The 23522-nt window shown below is 40.0% G+C and overlaps 1 protein-coding gene across 2 annotated transcripts in view; it reads left to right on the top strand.

Annotated features, from left to right (window-relative positions):
* The window catches only part of LOC122796291 (probable G-protein coupled receptor 141), a 679533-nt gene that overhangs the window by 207772 nt on the left and 448239 nt on the right, over positions 1-23522 (top strand). The window contains exon 1 of one of the 2 annotated variants that reach the window (XM_044064655.1): positions 10015-10128. The exons of the other annotated variant lie outside the window; for it this stretch is intronic. Coding sequence (XP_043920590.1) covers positions 10098-10128 — 31 coding nt within the window. The 5' untranslated portion in view covers positions 10015-10097. Of the gene's footprint in view, positions 1-10014; positions 10129-23522 lie in introns of those variants that run through there. 2 annotated transcript variants of the gene reach the window in all.

The raw sequence follows: 23522 nt of genomic DNA, 5'->3' as shown, positions 1-23522 counted from the left end.
GCAATACTGCCTTTCAGTTTGTTGCCTGCTACAGAACACACTCCCAAACTCAGGAACCACACTCGGCTTTCGTGGGAACTATGGAGAATATGAAGGTCTCCACAAACACCATTATATTGTGTGTCTTCATATACACAAATATTGACTGGGGATACTACTCAAGCCCCGACACCCTCGCCCAACAGTCGCTACAATTTGTAGACTCATATGCTATGGCACAACCAGTCAGCACAGCCACAAGGGGGAATACATATTGGACCTGATCATCACCAACATGGGGACTCTATGTTCCACACCAGCGATATACACCTCATTGGTAAGTTCAGAACATACATGTATCTCACTGGACATACATATACCCTCCACACACCCATCCTGGGTAATCTTGGTGAACTTCTCATGAGCCAGTGTCTCATGTCACCGAAGCAAGGTGGTATCCTTCAGAGACCCTGAGACAGTGGCAAATACGGCTCACACTGCTGCATCCTTTACATACACATTCTATGGACACCTAGTGGACTGCATGGATTGTGCTATCCCAAATAACAACAGGACTCACTACTCCAATGGCAGGGGACCTGTGTGGTAGACCCCAGCCATTAATAAGCTGTACAATGTCAGGAGGAAGCTACTACATGATAGAGCACAATCCCAGACTGGGAAGGCATCTGTGATCTGTACTAGCAGACAGCTACGATCACTCATGAACTTTTCTAAGGGCCGGTTCTACCAGACAATTGCAACAGACACATAGGACTATCACACGGCCTTCTTCAGTTATGTCAGGAACCTGAGTGGACACTCACTGATATGCTGTGAGTTACTGCATACTGACTAAACCTACCCTGAACCCACTGGCATTGCCAACATCCTGGCAAACAGGTTCAGTGCAGATGTCTTCCACCCATCCCCCCTAAGGAGCAACTATCCATCCCAACAGAGTATAACCTCCCAGACATCACACAGTAACAGGTGAGTGCTGCCCTCCCCAAAGCGTACATCACAGTATCAATGTGACCAGATGGTGTCCCAACCTGCATCTTACACGAGCATCATGACAGACGCAACCCTCACATTACATCACTGTTCAATATCAGAGTTACCACAGGATATATACCCAAGGAATGGCGTACAGTGACAGTGGTCCCGCTCCACACAGTTGGTGCCACAACGGACCACAGACAATATTGCCCTATACGCCTAAATAGCCTGTTCTGCAAAGCTATGGAGCGTATTGTCATGGGACTCATACACATAGACAGCGGGAACCTACAGACACTGTGTCCTACACATTTCAGTGTTGTTGTGGGCAGATCTTGCCTCTTGAACCTGTTTGTATTCTTTAAATGGCTAACAGGTCCATCGACATAGGGACGGCTGTCCACACAGCATACCTGAACCCTGCAAAACCCTTCAGCACAATAACCCACTGGGCCATTATGCATAGGCTCACCAGCGTCGATATGGACACATCTCACACAATGGATTGATACCTGGATCAGGGATAGCACCCACATGGTCAGAATTGCAGGTGCCATGTCTGACTATACACCAGTTACATGTGGCATCCCACACGGCTCGGTCCTGGGACCTCTCTTGTTCAGTATATATTTGTCTGACGTACAGGCTACCACAGGGGGAATATGGCTGAACATGTTTGCACTTGACTGCAAACTGGGTGCCATGATCAACCCTCCAGCTGCCAAATGCATACTCAAACAGGGTCTCACAGAGATGGATGACTGGTGCCTGAGCCATGGCCTACAGCTAAATGCCATTAGTTGCATAGTCATCCCCTTTGGGAATAACAACATGCCCACACATTACCACATAGGTAGTACTCCATTACATACGGTAGGGTTTGGGGACATGACTTGTTCGTACTGTCACCTTTGACATTCACGTTGCCAAAGTGGTTGGACACACCTTTTATGTGGGCCACCTTATCCCATATGGTTTCACATCTAGATCGAGTGAGGTCATTGTGCCCCTATACTCATCACATCCATGCTTGGTTATAATGCCACATTTGGGGTGTACCTTACCCAACACCTGCAGCAACTGTACTGGCCACGGAAGTTCCTCACCAAGCAGATCTAGGGACTCACACAGATGCCCTGCACAGTTCAGATGCAGTAACTCCATCTCTACTCAGTCGCTTACCACCTACTCAGATATGATGTGTGCCTGTTGTTTACAGGTATACCCAACCCAGAATTATTGGACATGCTCCACCTCAGGATATCCGACTCCCTTGGAGCTACACACTCCAGGGACGTATACCTCAGCACAGATGTTAATAGGACATTGTGGAGGGACAGATTCTTATCCCAGAGGCTCCACTCACTCCAGAATGTAATCCCAGTTTCACATAGGCAGAGCCACCCACTGACCACCTACTGGAGACATCTTGATGACTGTATGGGTGATCGTATGTTTACCCCTGGGATATCTTCTGTCTATCTGCTAGACAGAGGCACACTAGCCTAAACGTACATGGGCTCTCTTGTGTGACCTACTGTTCACACACACAGTGTAGTAATCTGACAGGGTTGCGAATGCCAAACACACTCTGGCTAGGCTTGTACATGAACTAGGGCAGATAGCCTAGTATCCACCTCTGAACCTATGCTAATGTTCAAGATGCACAATGTTTATTGCTGATACTGTTTGCAGGTCTTTATCATCTTTGCTTTACCAGTTTCTATGAACAACTTCGCTATCTGCAGAACATATTTGATTATGACAGGGTCCCACTATATTATAGATGTGTCTGTTGTCATATGACTGTGTGCACAGGGCGGATTGCTGTATAATGACAGGTTCCTGGTTTAACACATGCAACTGTCAGATATGCGTGGCCCACTGCTGTACTCAGACATGGCCTAAGTGTGTGGGCATGCCCATTTCTGCCATTCCGTGTTTTGTTGCCTGACATTTGTCTTATTTATTCAAGTGTGTGAGCATGCCCAGTGTGAGCTTTCAGTATGTTGCTATCTGAGGTGCACTACATTGGTTGTGTGTGAACATGACCGATATTAACATTTATACTGTGTGTGTTGCAAGTCAGGTTCTGTTCTCACTGCAGGACTCACCTTTGTGTCATAACTCGACAAGGATTATGCTGTGCCTGCAGGGTTTCCATGAAATACTTTGCATAGACTTATCAACATTCCTTCATACAGGCTGACCACTGCAATATTGTCATGGTTTAGTGGTTCAGTACTTTGGCTATAGTGCACAGTATCCTGGGTTTGAGGCCCATCACTGCTTTATATTTTAATACTGAGCAGACCAGACTGCTTAAGGGCCAGTTAAGCAAATATGAGCATGTTGGCTTTTGTTCAGCTATGCCCTACTTAGACCAGGCTTGTCCGACATTGCTCAATATTCACCAACATTGCTGGACGTTGCCCAATATTACTGAACATTGAGCAAAGTTGTGCTAGCTGGTGTGTGCGATTTTGTTTGCATATACTACATGGTGGTAAATGCTGTTTAGCACTGCTTTATATTGCTTAACACATGGCAATCATGCCTTAGGTGGTGCTGCAGGGCTGCCTATGTCTGATGCACATACTACACTCCCTGTACATGTTTGAAAGCAGGTAGTGTCATCTTAGGCATCCCTTTTACTATATGTGAGAGTTGGAGAGAGGTATCATTTCCAGAGTTCCTACTGAGCCAGTGTATGTGCTATGCATTGCCTCTTTGCCAAGGCCAAAGCATACTGGGCATGCCTCCTTCTGCCTACTGGGGCAGGCTCAGGTTGTTCCTCCTCCGAGTCATGCTCTGCCTGTGATGGCCTTGACAATGGTGGGGGGCTGTTTGGCCCAGGCCTATGCTGGCCCTGCTGCAGCTGTTTTTGCAGGATCATATTATGTAGCATAGCACATACCATGACAATTTGGGTACATGTAGTTGGTGAGTACTGCAAGGCTCCATCAGATGTGTCCAGGCACCAGAACCGTGACTTGAGCAGCCCAAACACATGCTCTATTACATTACGTGTTTGTGCGTGTGCCTCATTATGGCATTCCTGTTCAGGTGTGTGTGCATTTCTGATGGGTGTCATCAGCCACGGCTCCAGTGCATAGCCAGCATCCCCCACTAGGTGACCAAATGTCTGGTACAGCTGCGCCAGATGCCAGATATATCATGGTAGCTTCCAGGGCAGCCAGCACACAAATTCAGTATTATGCCCTGGGCATCACACATGACCTGGCAGTTGATGGAGGGGAAGCCCTTGCGGTTGAAGTAGACCCTACCCCGCTCACCGGCTGGTGCTTTGATGCATATGTGCGTGCAGTCTGTTGCACCCACTACCTCAGGGTATTCCGCTATTTGCTGGAAGAGACGCATATTGCTGGCCAATACCTCACGGGAATTAGAGAAATATACATGATCACCGACATGTGCTGACATGGCATCCAGGAACTGGTGTAGTACCCTGGATGCTGATGCCTGTGATATCCCCATCATATCACCAGTTGGTCTCTGGAAGGTACTTGTTGCTAATATTCTTAGGTCAACACATACCTTGGTTTCCACTGGGATGGGTTCCCCTCTGTTGGTTCTGTGTGTGAGGCATGGCCTGCACAGCTCAACAATTTGCTGCAGGAGGTCTCTGTCCACTCTATAGCGCTCCACTATCTCCAGCTCATGTAGCCCCTGGTATGTTACCCTGGGCCTGTACACTCTTCTCCGTCTTCTCACTGTGGGTTGTCCAGCAGCATTTCCATTGTCACCACCCTCAGCATGTTGCATATGTCGCCTTATAACAGCAATGGCAGCCCCTAACATTTCTTTGTCTCAGTTAAGCTTTTTCAGTTTTCACTTCTATTAACTTACTGCAGTGTCTGTTGTGAGAAACATACTGGACTGTTGTTTGCAGAGTTTTAAGTGATAGGCTGGGCTGGGCTAGTGTACTGCCTGTGTAATTGCCTGATTCTGATTGTTTTCACCTGCTAGCTCTGCTAGTACTCCCTGGTAGCTTCCTACTATTTGTTGTGCTTCCTTTCTCCTTTCTTTTTCCTCAGGGGGGGAGCGCTGCACACACAAGCACAGACACGCGCACAGCAGATAACATGTGCGCACACATGCTTACACAGACTAAAACTTGCTTATTCGGGTTAAAACGCGTGCACACCAGCGCAAATGTGCTTACAACCCTTTAAACAGCCTTATACATGCTTACTCCGGCTTAAATGCGCGCACTCATGCTTACGCGCGCACTCTGTCTTACTCAGGTTTACACACGCGTGCATACCCGTTCAGCAAGAAACTTTGGTGTTATCCATGGCATACACCTTCCATTTCTTGGCTTTCCCTAGCCTACCTGTTGGCACACCTCTTTCCATGATGTATAAATGACAGCTGACACATGCTACTCTGCTCCAATGAACTTCACTTCTTTCATACATACCACCCTCATGATGTCACCTATCCTCTGCTCCGTTACTCCCCATATCTTACTCCTACACTCCACTGACTGTGCTCATTTGCTATGTAAACTTGTGATTCACTATCCTAACACTCATTTACATAGGATTGCCTACTAATGCTTGGTTACATTTCTTAGACTGCGCTTCCCCCCTTAGCAACCTCTACTTGGTGGCCATGTTGTCTTCAGCCTGTCATTCCCTTGCATTGTACATTAACAATTTCAATAAAATCCACATTTGTGGGTTTTAATTTTTAGTATTTTGCATTTTAGAGCACAGCCCATTTGCGTGGCGCTGTGCTATGCTTACACATCGGAAATCGGTTAAAAAAAAATTATTTTTATTTTCATATTGCATCAGGAAACATTTCCAATGGCCGTATATTTGGCCATTGGCATGCTTCCTGCACTGGATGCAACCTTTATTTGGAGCTGTCACGGCTCCGTTTTCCTATTTGCAGAACAGTACTCAGTTGTCAACTGAGTACATTTCTGTAAATAACACTGTTCTTACTCGGACTGGTTTGGGTTTTCTGAATCGCAAATCTACCTCATTTGCATGCCTTTCACCTGCAATTGAGGTAATTTGCATATCCCAGCCCTGTCCATGTAAGAGCCGTTTTAGGAGCTCTCTTACACGCCCCTACAGGCTGTTCCTGGATCGCTCGTCAGACATGATGGCTGCATGGAGTCTTACTCTACTCTAAGACTCCGTGCAAGCCTTCGTGAATCTGGCCCATGATCTTCAGCACCTACTTTTTTAACCCCTCCACATCTTCACACACACACACACACACACACACACACACACACACACACACACACACACACACACACACACACACACACACACAAACACATAAACACATATACACACACACACACACATAAACACATATACACACACACACACACACACACACAAACACATATACACACACACACACATACACACACACACACACACACACACACACACACACACACACACACACACACACGGCATACTTAGATATAGGCAAATTTTTATATTGCTGATTCATTTACAGCATATCTTTGCAAATCTCTTAAAGTGGTACAAATTTCAACAGAACCAGTGCAAATCCAGAAATAGTCAGAGATACTTATACAGTATTAGTACTATTAACTTGAAAGATTGCCAGAATAAGAGAATGTGAATTAAAATACATTTCCTGAGGTAAGAGTAGTATGTAACTGTAATAAATATCATTATTCATCAAGTGTAATTCACCACCTTCTTTGCAAAAGTCACCAGTTTTAGGAAGGATTAAGATGGACAGAACTAAAATTTGAGTCAAAATTAGGGGGGTCCCTGAAAAATCAGGGACAGTTTAGAGGTATTTATTTTTGGGGTCTTTTTGTCTCTTGTTCCTTAACTCATTAGCACCTCTGAGCTCTGGAATGTTACACCTCTAACAGTATACACTCATCCTTGCATTCAAGAGCGATTTTAGAAAAATCAAGTTAAAAACAGAAGACACACAAAATGTCAACATTTTAATGCAACAAACCCAAAATGATATTTGTCTTTAAAGTATTGTAAAAAATGTAATTTCTTCGAATCTGTACATACTAAACTTATATCAGAACATTTTTGTTAGCTAGACATGAGCTTTCACATAATAAGGAATTCCTCTATGAATGCTTGTTTATAGAGATATTTACAGAAATATGAAAAATAATGATTATTTTTTTAAATACAACATAAAGAAAAAGTATGATTAATTGTTTAATTAGCAATCTAAATCTTTCTCGATATGCAAAACTTGAAGTACAAACATAAATGATAATTTTCTTCAACATCTGCTGTTTTATCTGATGCAATAATTTACAAGACACTTGCTTATGGGAATATTAATACAAATGGCAGTATTACACATTTCATAATTGTTAGAAAACAAACAGCAATATCTCCAGCATAGTGCACTGTAAATGTGTATTGATAATACATCATTCTGTCTCCAGCAGCTGGGTTTCATACTGTTGCTTGTCTGGTCAGGATAAAACAGACAAACAGGTGTGGGTTCAGTTCAAGCAGCTTTATTACACGCAAACACATTAGGAATGAGACTTTGTAACTTAAACTTATAAACAAATTGATTACTGCACTCATACATGTTAACACTCTGGCTGTTCTATCAAAATGGCACTGCTGCCTGCACATTCTCACTATTTATATGCACATGTCTATACTCAGAAATGCTTTTTAAAGTTAGGTACACATGCTCTGTTCTACACATGCCTTGTACTTTAATAAAATATGGTTCTCCCAGTTTTAAAAATATGAATGTGCAAATGAAATATGAACAATAAGTGACTAACAATGATTGTTAATCTGGATTTCCCTACAGAGAAAATAATCTTAGTCTAATTTTATTACTTATACTCTACTGTTTCTAATACTGCTTGCTATTAATTTGTAAGTCATTTTGTTAAGGAAGCCTGTCCCAAAACATGTCTAGATGTCATTATATGCCATGGATGTTCATAGGTTCATAGGTAGGTACTAGGCTATCGGCCCTGGGGCATATACAAGCCCAGCCAAAAAGGTACCCTGGCTTTTGCCACCCAAGAAAATTATTTTCCTGTGCCACTGTTGAGCAGAGCCACAGAGGTGATCCCCGAGGTGAAGTTCCTATTTCCCATCCAATCATCAAGATTTTTCTTGAAGAGTGCTAATGAGCACTGGATGAGTTAACTGGATGTTTAAAAAAAGACTTGCCTTTTCCCAGTTCTGTACTGTCTTCATACAAAACTAAATGCAAAAAATAAATGAAATAAAATAAAATAAGCAAATAAATAAATTAAAGTAATTCTCTCCCTGACTACCACCTGCAAGGAGAGTTGCACAAAGGTATCAGGCAGAGCTGCAGAAACACCAGCACATAAACTAGATATTATAAAGTTTAAAGCCCATTAATAGCGAAGTAAAAAGATTACCGGCATTTAATTTAGTTGCAATAGATGTGATTATGTTAGAACCAGAACCAGCAAATCAGCAATGAAATATTCAGAAGCACAAACCAAGAGTGTGGATATATCAGTTGCGAATTACCATTCAAATGAATCCCCCTCTGCTTGAAGGTATCACAGTGCCATAAAAACTGCTAGAGGCAATTGAGGCTGCATTTTGTGCCTCCTGATTGGCTTCCTTTGCCTCTGGAATAGTTACTTGATTGGCTTGCATACCACAATGCTGACTAACTTTAATTGTGATATAGAAGCCAGTCAAAAATTGCAAAGTGGAGCCACCACTGTTCAATGCGAAACAGGGGAACAGTGGGCAAAATCGATCACATATGCAGAGTGTTCTGCACAATCCGGAGCATTCAGCTGCTCAGCATTATGGTCAAATTCCCAAATGACCCAAAGCATTGTCTGGTTAAGTGACTTTTTGAAGGTCGCACAGTAGGCAAATGAAGCCTGATGGAATCAAATCCTGCATAGCAGGACGTAGCTCATTAACGGTCCATAGCCTTAATCTTCTGCACTAACTGACAGACTAAGGCTTCCCTGGCAAAACTCATGACTGAAACAGAGATCGTTAGGTCTTAAGTCAAAGATGCTTCTTCTATGTCTGCCCAATGTCTATGGATAGTTCACTGTGTAGTTGGTCTACCTTGCTACTAATTCTCGTTTTCTGTTCTACAGTAACATTTTGATTAATATGTCCTTTATTATAAATGGCACATCAGTCAATGTATTTAACTTGCTCATGGTCATTGCATTTACTGACAGATATTTTCATAATGAATGTTCTCACTGTATGTTAATCTCAACAGCATTAGTGACTGCATTGTACATGGGCTGGAAAAAGTAAAAAGTAAATGAAGATACATTGATACATTTATTTATTTTCTGACATCTAGTAATACCTGTTTTGAGGTTTATGCTTAAAAACATTATGGATAGACACAAAGTGACAATGCATTACAGTATAAATCAGCATTATTTTTTCTGTTATGTGATCCATACATAACATGAGATGGTAGAAAGCAAAGCCACATTTTATGGTATGTTTTGCTTCATCAAATAAGTAGTTACTTGCCATTGGTGCAGAAGGCTGTGGGTTCTTGTCCTACAGCAGGTAGATGGATTGCTAACACTGCAGTGCAACATAAAGGAGTGCTGCACTCCTCAATGTGTCATCTTTCAGGCGAGACATTAAACTGAGGTGGTGGTAGCTCAGGTGGATGTAAAAGATCCCATGTGACCTACTGAAAAGAGTAGGCATAGTTCCTTGATGCCCTGGCCAAATATCCCCTAGTATTATAAACACCAACTCAGGTTTCCCTTAAAAAGAGGCTACTCGCACATTGAGAATAACCCAGTCAACAAAGGATGGATAAATAATAAATAAAAGTGTTTGCAAACTATAAACATTTTGCAGCAGATCTGTATCTAATAAAGCTCATACCAGGAAGACCACAATGAATAACATTTGTTTTGCAACTCTAGAAGCATGTTCTGCAACATACAGCTTATTTTTTATCTTTTTAATTATGGGAGGGGTTACGTTTTACCTTATTTCCTGTTGTTAGAGACGGAGTTAAGAGTCTTTTTGTGTCCTTCTTTTTAATAGAAGAGCTCTAATGGAGAACTTTTGAGAAATTGTGGGATCTTATAACTGAAAATGTACAGTGTTAATGAGTCTTCCTTTAAAGGTAAGAGAGTCATGTTTTGAACAGTGAATCATAATTCGTTTAGTTAAAATTTCAAGGAAGTAGGACGCTTCAGATGTGGAATTTGTATTTTGAAGTATCCAGCATAAAAGGAAGCACATTAACCTCAGAGCTGTTGTGACATTTCTCCAAATTCAGTTCTAGCACTGCAACACATCTCGGACACATCAGACTGTAATGGCATGATAAACAAAATCAGTTTTGATTTATACTAGTAAGGAGTGCTAAAATGTAAGGAGTGCTAAAATGTACTTATATAATTGTTGGAATAGTTTGTAGATAACATTCAAATTGGCAAGCAATTAGCTTTTTACACAGTCCAGAGAAAATATTGAAATAAAGGGCATTTGTGATTGTATCGCTATAAATACTTCAAACACAGCAAGATTTGCAAAAGTTCATGGAAACTATAAATGCTACATTTTATTATAGTGCAGTGGTTGATAATTAGAAATCATTTCAGCCTATATGAAAATGAACTAGTGATACTGTGAAATAATAGGCAATAATGTTTGAGGAATGGCTGTCAAATTTCCTATTTTAGTTTATCTGGGTTCCTCACTAGTGATGATTTTTTTCAGGGATAACTGTTTGTAAAGGCCCTTAGCTCATGCTGGTGTGATTTTACACATGCCAGTGTATTTTTAGAGATATGTCACCACATAAAGCTAGAAGACTTCAGTAAGTAATAATGGTGAGTCCTGTCTTAAAAGAGCATGAATTCTGTATAGACTGTCAGGTCAACGTAATAATATTTCTAAAGTTTGACACTACTGTTACCCTTTACAGATATTTTCAGGTTGCTCACTCCTAAAATAGTTTTAATCATCGTTTTGAATATGCAAGCAAACTGTGTTAGTAAGGCATCAGTTTCTAACAGGAAGTATTAATGTCAAATACCATTTATACACTGTGACTTGTAGTTTCATCTGCGTAATATCAAAGGCAAATAACATGATGTATATGAAATGTTATTTTGAGGATTTTTAGAATGTATATTTCATGTCTTTAACGGCATTGCTGTACACACTTCCTGGTTATATACTGCTTATTTATTCGATAATGCTAGAATGATACATTTTAAGTTCTGTTGTACCCTTCTTTTTTATGCCTAATTTTTCATATGATCTTGCTGAACTTTTCTGATATGTTTAAAGATAAGAATTTTTTTGTATCAAAAACTCAGGGATATAAACTTCATCATAATACTGAGACTAGAGTATGCCTCCTTGCTATAAAGGGCTAAAGACAAGCCCACAAAGGCGGTAATAAAACTTAAAAAATCTTTACTGTCTTACTGATGTGAAGATCTGCAAGCACTGTGTATACTTAGGGACTTGAAATTTATCATGATATTGATACTGGCTAATGCCTCCTCAGTATAATGAGCTGAAGACAATCCATCACGATAGACTGCTTAGGTACTCCCAGACTTTCATACTGTATACTGTATGAGTCCTTCTTGTGGCATTTAACATAAGGACTCAAAACCATTCTAAGTCACCATTCCTGTAAATGTGAGAGGTATCTATTCTTCCTAATTGAAAACAATCTGAATATTGATTAAATTCTTTTCTAACAAGCATGACAGAATCATATAACTACAGTTTAGCAAAATTATTTTCTAAACCACCCAGAACCAACATGTTGTGCTGAATGCCCATGTGAAGTCCCCACTTTGGGCCAGTAATCAAGAAGCCTGAATCCTCACCACTGACACTGGAGAGGGAAATTCACTTGAACAAAAATGAATACACACAGTGTTTCCAGATGCAGCTATCTGCACCAAGCACAATTTCACTTAAGACCACATAGGGAACACACTCATTCTGGGGGCTGGTATTCCCTCTCTCTCCAGACCCCCAATAAGACTCCCCACTGGCAAAGCCATAGAGTTGAGTCCTCAGCCAAGTGTCCAAACCAAGTCCTCCACCACTCTATCTGTGAAACCATTGCTTCTTGTCCCTGCTGCAAGTAGCTGACACACACACACTTTGAAATTTGATTTTCGCATACACACCTGGGAAAGGCTGGTACACATTTACTGCTATGCCCCCTTCTGTCCAGACTATAAAGTAGTTGCACTGCCTCCAGACATTCCAAAGCCAGCTACTTTAAGGCTCTTGTAAGGATACCCAATAATGCTGAGTGAAATTAATACAAATGGTGGTGTTTTTACCAATGCAGTATGCTTTTCAGGAGTGGCCACAGAGTCGCCAAATAGATATGAATACTCTCAAAGGTTAAAATATTCTCTAAAGGACCAGTCACAATGAAAAGTTTAAATATATTTATTAATAATTAATAAAAGAACATGAAAATACTAAATATCCATTTACAATACCCACCAGAGTTTCAATCACAGTAAATATTAAAACAACACAGATGGATACATTTACACTGATACAGAAAAAAACAGTACTTAACTAATCTCACTATATTCTCCTGGCTGATTTAAAGACTTACTATTCCCTGGTTCACTTACTAGAGCAAGGCAAGATGAAGTAGGTGAGTGATCCTCCTATTTCAGGTTCCAAGAACAGAACGCCATGAGACTTCCGTCTGATCTAGTATTAAACATCATTTTTGTCCTAGATTACAGAATGACATCACATACACCTGGTCATCTGACATCTGGTTCTCATGCTACCCCCATTGATAGAAACTGCCAGGATTTGGCATGTGTGTCAATAATACACACACACAGATTTCCTCAGATCTGTTGCAGCTTCCAGAAGTCATAAAACAATTTCAAACTTCTACACTTATGTAAAAAAGAAAGATTATTTACATGCTCGATTTTCAGTAAAAACATAACATATTGTATTGAATAGAACTTAGAAAATGTCTTCTTACAGAAATGGAAAAGCACAGTATAACTCAGTGAATGTTACACACCACGCTTGCTCTGAAAAACATAAATAAGGCAGTACTCTCAACTTCCTAATAGTCTTGCTGTTTTCCAATTCCAGAAATTGTGTCTTGCATAAATCAATCTCTTGGTTGTGATAAAGTTATGTTCTTTACATTAGGCAAGATACCATATAGCCTGGACACTGTGCCCTGAGTGACGATGGCCAGAGAATACATAATGCAATACAAATCCCTGATGTTTGCATCTACCTGGCTGCTCTAAACCTGCATCCAGTGGTCATTCTTGGTGGTGGGAACCACTTGTGTAGTACAGAACAGTCTGCATATCAGGGCCTGTGTGGGCATGAAAAGTTGTTTCATACATGTACATACAATAGCAGTAAAAGCACTTTAAACATAACTGTGAAAGCAAATTCTATGTCCCCAACCTATGGATAAGAGTACAACATTCCCAGGAAAGCTTTCTGTGAGCTGAGTGATAGCAGATGATCTGCTCCATCTGCAAGGGTGTCAGGTGACTCTGCTAAATGCCTATATCCTGCATATCTGTCAAGATGTGATTGCAGTGCTGTATAATTTAGAAATGGCTAATCCCAGCACTCATCTTAGTGTAGATAACCGACAATAATCTGATTCTGGTCATAATGGACCTAGCACAGACAGTAATGGAGCCCATTTGTCTAGAGCTCATTTCTTAAAAAACACAAGCTCAGTTCCAGGTAATGTATGGGTGTTGTCCTAAAAATGCACATACAGACACTACTAAGGATGCACTCTGCATGCATCCTTACAGAAGAAATGCATTACATTTCTTCTTTAAGGCTACTCCAGACAAATGGGTAGGGGATTTTTTTGTTGAACATGTGTGTGTAATGCCATAGTTAGAGAGGACAAAAAAAAAACTGAAGTAACTGCCTGCATACAAGAACACAGAGAGCAGAACCCCGTACAAACTAATAAAAGCCACTGCAAGTTCTACTTTCACCAACAGACTGTGAGCAGTTCCCTTAAACACATTCAAAGGTACAAAAAATAAAAACTGAAGCAACTGCCTACATACAAGAACACAGAGAGCAGAACCCCGTACAAACCAGTAAAAGCCACTGCAAGTTCTACTTTCACCAACAGACTGTGAGCAGTTCCCTTAAACACATTCAAAGGTACAAAAAAAACAAAACAAAACTCTGAAGCAACTGCCTCTAACTTTCTCCGAATGCTTAAAGCATACTGACTGGTCCTTTCTAAAAACCCTTCCTCTAGATGATGCAGTTTCCTACTTTAACCACTCATTCCTATCTCTTCTCAATCAGCAATCCCCCCCCCCCCCAAACCAAACACATAAAAAACAATCCCTGTCCATGGTTATCAAAAAATACTAAACTAGCCTTGCACTAAAGGGACAAAAAACTGAAACAGTATCAAAAACATAAAAACACTAACACCCTCCTAGAGTATAAGCAACTAAAAAACTCTGCAAAAAAACTAATAATTAAAGAACGCAAAGCCCCACTACTCCAGACTCCAGTCCTTGCACTCAACAAATCCCAAAAAATTCTGGGACACCATCTCATCCATGCTGCATCCTGGCAACAAAGAAAACCCCTGCCCAGACCCCAACCTCTCCAACCGTGAAACAGACAGCCAGTTCAACTCATTCTTCATAGACTTCCTAGCTAAAGTATCAGCTTCCTTCCCACCCCCCCTCCACCACCACCCCAATCATCAACCTTCCTCCACATCCTTCTGCCTCAAGCCCATCCCCACAAGCACTATAAAAAGATTTCTCCTCAAACTCAAACCCTGTTGCAGTGCACCAGACAACCTTCCCCCCACCTTCCTCAAACAATCTACAGACAGCATTGCCTATCTCATCTCTATTCTTATAAATAGAAACATAGAAATCATATGTCCCTTCTAGCTGGTGCCATGCTTACATCATCCCCCTCCACAAAGGTGGCAAAAATACTGACACCACCAACTTCAGGCCTATTGCCATCCTTTCTCCTCTTTCTAAAATATGAAGAAAACAATACAAGTGCAACTCATGGCACACCTAGCACCAAACAATATCCTCTCCCCTACCCAACTCAGGCAAGTTCGTATCCACACTATTCCTAGATCTGTTAAAGGCCTTTGACACCATCTTACACACCCTACTTATATCCCAAATCTCCACCCTACACCTCTCTCCCACCACCATCATTTGGTTTTCCAGCTACTTGTTCAAATGCCAGCAAGCTGCCCAATGGAAAAATTCAACCTCTCCCTTCCAACACCCACAGGTGTCCCACAAGGTTCTGTTCTTGACCCTCTTCTCTTCAACCTATTCATTAACAACTTTCACCAATCCATCCCAGACTCATCTATCATTCAATATGCAGATGACTCCGCAATCCTCTGCTCAACCTTCTCCCCCTCCGATCTCCTAGCAAAAACCCAACTAGCCTTCTCCAAAAGAGAAACCCGGATGCAGTCTAACCATCTGGCACTAAATGCAAATAAAACCAAACTAATTTTTTTTCCTTACCAAAAACTCCATTGACAAATCCACATTCACCATACAGAGCCAAACAACACCCTCCTTGAAATTGTTCCCAACACCAAGCCTCTTGGCATCATTATTGATGAAGAACTAAAATTTGATACCCACATTCACTCCACAATCAAGAAAACCCACCAAAAGTTAGGTCTCCTCAACAAGCACAACCACTTCCTAACCCCCTCTACCCATCAAACTCCTGCATCCACCTTCCTACTCCCCTCCCTTATGCATGGCACCCCTCTTTTCACCAATCTCCATCTTGGCCTTCGGTCCATATTGAATCCTGCTACCACAAGATTTCCAAATTTGCAACCAATTCAAAAAACTCATCTCACCACTGCCACTCCCTCCTCACCCTCAACTGGCTTGAACTGCCCAACGACCTCGGTTACCTACAACTCACCATTGCCCACAAGCTCATCTTTAAACCTGCCAACTGCCCAGCTCTCGCTACTTCCTTAAAACCTTACATTTCCAACCGTTCACTCAGATCCAAAAATCAAAATCTCCTTCACAAACCTGCATGACCTTCTGGCCATATACTGTTGTCCCATTCCTTAGCTAAACAGTGGAACTCTCTCCCCACAGACCTACACAACCTACCTAACCATACAAATTTCAAATCTCAGCAACTCTCTCTTTTTTCTTCCAAATGGGAATGCCCTTGCCACGCTCCAACTTAAACCCCCCTCATTCCACCTTGCACCAACTCATCCAACTACCTCTGCTATTACTTCATCCCACCCAAAACAATCCTTCCCCTACTAAAAACTATTTTTTTCTCTAATATCTATTGTACTATACTCTCCAATCTCAAATATACTATTATCCTCTCCATGCATAATATTTTCCTAACCTACAAATGGCTAGTAGCTATATATTTTGAAATGTTAAACCTACAATTGAGTTTATAACAAAAAAATTCACTTTATGTAAATGTTGAAATTTCTGTATTAAATTATGTCTTTTCATTTTTGCAACATTATGACAAACCAATTGCAAATATCATAGAGCTTATCTGTAAATGTTTAATTAGCTATATGAACTATGTCCTTTTGTAACATGTGAAATGTAACTTGCAATTATTGTGGAGCTTTTCTTCCCGGGCCTCCACTGAAAATGGGCTCTTCTTGGCCCAGGGGACTTCCCGGTCATCAAACTTAAATAAATAAATAAAATAAATAAACATATAAAAAAATCCAAGTATCACACCCAGCACGTAGAGCGAAACACCAGCGAGATAAAACTGTAGAAAGTAGAGTAAACAAAAAGGTACGCTGGTGTAGAGTAGCCAAGTATCCAGTCACTGAAAAACACAAGATGTTCACACAAGGAAACCACCACGCTTGATGAGCAATGTGGAGATAAATCTTTTATTCGTAGTAAGCGCTTTCGCCCGAAGGCTTCTTCAGACTTTCAAACATTTAATTAACTCCAGATTACAATTTATTTAATTAAATGTTTGAAAGTCTGAAGAAGCTACGGCTAAGCTCTACTTAAAAGATTTATCTCCACATTGCTCATCAAGCGTGGTGGTTTCCTTGTGTGAACATCTTGTGTTTTTCAGTGACTGGATATTTGGCTACTCTACACCAGCGTACCTTTTCGTCTAAAATAAATAAACATGTTTGTTAATTTAACCAGGCTCAAACCTGTACATTAGTTACAGGTGATAGCCAAATCCTTTACACCAACTATGAGTTTCCTTGCACTTTTAAGGAATTATGACTTTCATTGCATTTTCAAGGAATTGTGAGTTTCAGTACATTTGCGAGAAATTGTGAGCTTCAGTATATTTGCAAGGAATTCTGAGTTTCAATACATTTGCAAAAAATTGTGAGCTTCAAAGGAAAATAATTTTACTGCTGTTTGTGCTATGTCTGTTTTCAATGTGCGACTGTTTTGTGTAGCAAATGGTCATTAGTGTTTGTGATAGAGAACTTGAAAGTGCTGTTAGCAGCACAACAGGTAGCATACTTTCTTTTGATGCAGAAGGCTGTGGGTTCTGCGCTCACACCATGTAGGTGGATTGCTGATACTGTGTCGTATTTTAAGGGGGTGGGGTGCTGCAGTCCTTAGTGTGTGTCTTACTTTGGATGAGATACCTTGTAACTATGAACCTGTTGTTCATTTGCCATCCAACCCCTATTGCAATATTAGCAGCTAACCAATTTTTTTAATGTAATATAGGCATTTTATTCTTTAAGGGCAGCAGGCACTGAATTTGTTGATGAACCACTAAAATATAAAGTTGTTTGCTTGTAGTGTGCTATAAAATTTGAATTAAATCCAAATATCTGTAATCATTGTATAAGTAAAGAAAATAGTAAGCACACTGAGAGGTTTTAACAGCATTTATGGTAACTGAGGAGAAATAGCCAAGTGATGTGGCACTGGAATGGCTGTGGGGTGGTGTTCAATTTCCCTGCCTAGGGCTCCATTTGACCTTGATCCAGTTCTGTTTGAGTTGACTGTAAAAGTAGCACCCTGTTATTCTGGCCTGAATTCATCCCTAACTTCAAATGAAGATATCTGCTACTTCAAAATATTGTTAAATATTTTCACAGTAAAACAAAGACATGATAGAGTCACATTGAGCAAAAGATCATTAGGGACTCATTTGTACATCCTTGAGTTGAACACATAAATGTCACTGAACCAAGCACTTAATGCAGGTGGTTGTGCTAAATGTTTCCCTTACCAACTCACACAATGCTATTGCACAGGTACCTATGGACACAAACACACACACAGACACACATGCACACACACACACACACACACACACACACATACACACACAGACAACTGCATGCATACAAGCACACACACAGCATCACAGCACTTACCTGATGCAGTGTTAATAGATCTATTACTGCTATAGAAAGTAATGGGTGTACACCACAAATCTACCATGCTCAGACTTCACAGTGCTACATGAAAAAGAACAGTAGAACACGGTTTTTGAATCAATGTATGCACAGTGAACAGCTCTGGGGCAGACTGTATGGCTAAAATACACTAGCCATGCCTCTAGCCTACTATATTTGAATGCAGTTTTGTCCCTCAAGACCACTGAAACTCAACTTATCAGATCTTTTATAGTCCTGTGGCAGTACACCAGCCTTTGGGTCACTCCCTCATAATGCACTGAACAATCTTGTTAGAAATGATTGCACAGTGTGTTATGTGTTTCTGAATACGAACCAGCTAATTTTGTCAGCCTGAAAAATGCAAAATATACGTTTGCTATCAATCAAATGGCAAAAGCAAAGCACTCAGATAAATGTATAAGAGTTCTGGTGATGTCTAGCAATAAAAAAACACTTCTCTATTGCTATATGAAGTGTTAGCAATTACCTTGGAATACTATATTATGATATTCAGCAAAAAAAAAAATAATAACTTAGCTGATATTTTCTCCTTTAATAGCAAATGCACAGCTTTCTCTTCATGTAATATGGTTTACTGCATATGATTGTAAACTGGGGGGAACATAAGTCCAGTAACACACACACACACACACACACACACACACACACACACACACACACACACACACACACACACACAAAAAATTATGTATTTAGAAGAAATAAAGAGGATTTTACTTGAGCAGACATTCAATACAGCACTCACAATGTAAACTGAGTATAATGCAAAATGTCTGACTGTGGCAGTAAATGCAGATTAACCAATGCCTCTAGTGTCTACCTGTAAAGGGCTATATCTCAACCAGAGCTTCTAAACAGCACATCAATGAAAACACAGAATAAACCAAAATGTCATAGTGCAGTAGTGAACATTTCTAAACATGTAGCTGTAGGGCCTACCTATAAAAGGCCAAAATATAATTTCCCCTTTGACATTTCAGTACAGACATTTCAAGGATCAACTGTAATGTGATCATTTATAAAAACAACCCACGACTCCTGCTCTATCATTAATAGTATTAGTTTAATAGTATGCTGAATCTGAGCCTCATGCATTAGTTGTTCACACTCTTATGGCAATATTTATGGCTTACTACAAACAAAATAAAATTCTGGAAAATGAAGAGGATTTTTACTTTTAATGTAATAACAACTTAGTGCAAAAATATTATTTGCTTTTCTGTACACATAATATTGATATGAAAAAGGGTGAGAAAGTAGACCTCTTTAAAAATATTTATATTTTTGTTGACAAACAATTAATCTTTAATGAACACATACTCAGTGGTGAAGAACATAGGCAATATTACATGATCAAGAACATAGGCAATATTACATGATGCATGCAAAAAGTATGTCGTCTCACAGAATAAGTATATGGTCAAAACATTGTTTATCTCCATAATATGATGATAGACTATGGAAACATATTGTGGTATTCTATCTCCATAATATGAAGAAAGAATATGGGAGCATACTGTGGTATCCTTCAACTTAAAAAAAAAGATAATTGAAATTTGAGCCACAATGAGTTGATTATACTGAATCTGCCTGGGTAGCTCTAGCCATCCGAGATAGTTTAGATTTTTACAATGATGTGTTCTATAGGGTAGACCAGTTGCAAATCTAGCTATGTTATTATAGCAGCTTGAGAGTTTACGTTCAGTTTTATTTAGGTTGGCAAGCAAAGGAGAAGCATAGTAGAGTGCAGAGAGTAGATGGGAGCGGGCAATGGAAGTCCTAGCATATGGGGTAAGGAATGGTTTTATCCTGTATAGTGAGCCCAGTTTTCTGTTAATGGTTTTGATTGTTTTGTTGACGTGCATATCAAACTTAAGATTGCTATCTATAATAACTCCTAGCAGTTTTGTATGGGCATCTGGAGAGATTATGGTACCATTATTAACCTTAATGGAGAGATATAACGCTGTGGATCGTTGAGTGGGGGTGAAAAGTAGGAGCTTTGTTTAATTAGGATTTAGAATCAGACAGTGAGCGACAAGCCAATTCTCTACTAGGTTAAAAGTACTCTGAGTTATTGATAGCAGCTCTTTTTGTGAGGTGCCAGTGCAGATCAATGTTGAGTCGTCTACATATTGAATGCAGATGGCTTCAGGGATGACTGTGTGTAGGTCATTAATAAAAATAGAAAACAGAAGTGGTCCCAAGATAGACCCCTGTGGGACACCTAGAATGTTTGGTAGGAGGTTTGAGAGTTTGTTCTGCCATAAGACTGATTGTTGTCTATTGTGCAGGTAGGATTCAAACCATCGTAGAGAGTGATTGCCAAGGGACATTGTTGCCAGGGTGTTGATGAGAAGATGGTGGTTAACCATGTCAAAAGCCTTGGACAGGTCCAAGAAAAGGGCTGAAGATAACTTATTGTTGTTCCTGTTATAGTTTATTGCATTAGAGAAGGTGAGGAGAGCTGTGGTGGTACTATGATATGGTCTGAAGCCATGCTGGGAGTTAGCCAGTAAGTTGTTTTGGGTTAGAAAGTACAGGAGTTGTTTATGGACGCATTTTTTCCATTATTTTTGCCAGAGGTGACGATGGCTATGGGTCTATAATTGGATAAGTCAGTAGAGTTACCACCTTTATGGAGGGTTATGACACAGGATATTTTCCAGATAGAGGGGACTGAGGTTTCTGATACGGACCGATTAATTAGAATGGAAACAGGGTACACTATGGTATCAGTAGCTTTTTGCAAATATTCGGTTGGGAGAAGGTCTGCAGCTAGGATAGTAGGTTTTAATTTTTTGAGTAGTGAACGAATGAAAGATGTAGAGACTGGTTGGAAGCTAAAGGAGGGCTGGGAGTGCTATCCAGTGGGTTAGAGGAGTTAAGGGGTATTTGGCTAGCAAGGGCTTGGATGGTTTCAGTAAAGAAATTAAAGGTGTTACCAACATCCGCTGGTAGTTTATCAGTAGAGGCTGAGGGAGGTAGAGTGGAGGTTTGACCTGGGTGCAGTAATTTATTTATCCCTACCCAGAATTTTGGGGGGTTATTTTGGTTCCCTTGTTGGAGAGGGAGGTAGTTCTTATCTAATAGAATAGCTTGTTTTGTCTCATCTCTTGGTTATCTAAATTTGGTTTAGTTTATAGGGTCTTTTGTAGCATGCCATGTTGCCCATGCTTTATTTCTAACTATGATTTTTGTTTTAGTTTCTTTAGTGAAACACGGGGCAGCTTTTTTTTTACCCTCGTGGAATGAGTGGGAGCATGAGAATTGAGGATGGTGAGGAATTTATTGTTAAAGTGGAAGGCAGCTTTGTCTAGGGGCAGGTGCTTTAGGGCACAGCATGTTATATAATGTGATAACATAAATGTTTTTAGGTCTGACTTGGATGACTAATTTAAGGAGGCACACGTTTGTATTTAAACAGGCACAAAGGGCTTTGCTCGATCATGAAATCACATTGGGGTTTATTATATTTTATACTATTGCACAGTTTTGCATTATATGGTGTAGGCCATTTTTGTACTCTTTATACAGATTTGAAGTTCAGTGCCACAACAACAAAAGTAACTGAATAAAATTAAATATAATGCAAAATGTCAAACTGTGGCAGTAAAGCATATGAATCCAGGGCCTCAGGCACCTTCCTTTGAAAGGTTGTATTCCATTCCCACCATGTCAAATGTTAGTGCTGAACTTTAGGTCGGTAACAGGCAAGTGATAACTACAAAAATGTAAAAAATGTATCTAACTCTTCTAATCTACCCAACATAAAAAATATTTTTTTATGGAGACTTTACTTCTAACACAATGAAAATGTAGTATAAATATACTCTGGACATTAATTATATAAGTGGCTGTATATCAATTTGCCTACATCAGTTTACAGAATAAAACTTCAAGAGATTCCAGTAAGCTATTTGGTTACAAAACACAGTCAGGAATGGCATTCCAGCAATAAGGATATGATAAGATCTCAGTCCTGATTTACATGCCAGTGCTATGCCTTTACCTGTAGATGAAGTCTTGATTTCCCCCTATATGTAGTAATGGCGATTATGCATATAGGGAGATATATAGTAATGGAAATGATGATCTGACTGGCAAAATAAAAAGTATTCGCTTTTTTTTTTCTGGACTAATGACAATTTAGTATATGTATATTTTGGAGATTATAGTGTTATTGGTTTGTGCTTAATTAAGATGACTATTTTATGGGCTGTGTTTTAATTTTGTTTGTACTCTATTGAAGGCTGTGTTTCAGCCAAGGCACCAGAGTGTTCATTAAATTGTGCTTTCTTGGTTCGTTCTTGCCTTAGTTATTATTTATATTTTGGACATTAGTTTGTCTTATCCTGATGAGCAATGGTCAAATAGCCCCAGGTAGAAACTGGCTATATTGCCAGAATACAACAACAAAAACCCTCTGAAAAAATTTAATTTGCTAGCTATATGTGTGCATGTACATATATAGACACATGCCATCTCCCTAAGGCAGTTTACAGTAACACACTAGAGGAATGAAAATGGACATAACACAGGCTGGCTGCCTGCCACATTTAATAGCCTTATAGCACTATCTGAATACTAATTATATCTCAGAGCATTTTGACATTTTTGAACAAAATGTTTTGAAAAGCAAATATAAATAAATTAAAAATAAATAAATAAAAACCCAAATATTTAGTTATAAACTGCAGTTAGAGTGAATTTTTTGATTCAAAGCTACCAGAACAGCAGCACGTTGAATTTTTGAGTGCCAAATGACAATTCTTGGCAATACTTTACCTGTCTTTTTTCTATAGTAACATTTCAAATCTTCAAAAACATCACTTTCTAGAACAAAGAAATGGTTTCCTTCTTTCTCATGTCATAAAAGCAATATATATTTATGATTTATGCTGTTGTTTCTTTCGGCTTTTCCCGGTTAGGGGTCATCACAGCGGAACTCCGGTCCACTAATAATTGGTAGTTGATTTTTACATGCCAAGTTACCAGCCATGACACACAACCTTCAATGAAGGTACACCCATTCACGCATGTCTCCACGCAGAAGATGCTCTTAG

The sequence above is a fragment of the Protopterus annectens genome, chromosome 3.part0, assembly GCF_019279795.1.
Source record: "Protopterus annectens isolate FY-2018-M chromosome 3.part0, PAN1.0, whole genome shotgun sequence".
NCBI lineage: Eukaryota > Metazoa > Chordata > Ceratodontiformes > Protopteridae > Protopterus > Protopterus annectens.
The sequence above is the reverse complement of the archived record's forward strand: the minus strand, read 5'-3'. Positions and strand labels throughout refer to the sequence as shown.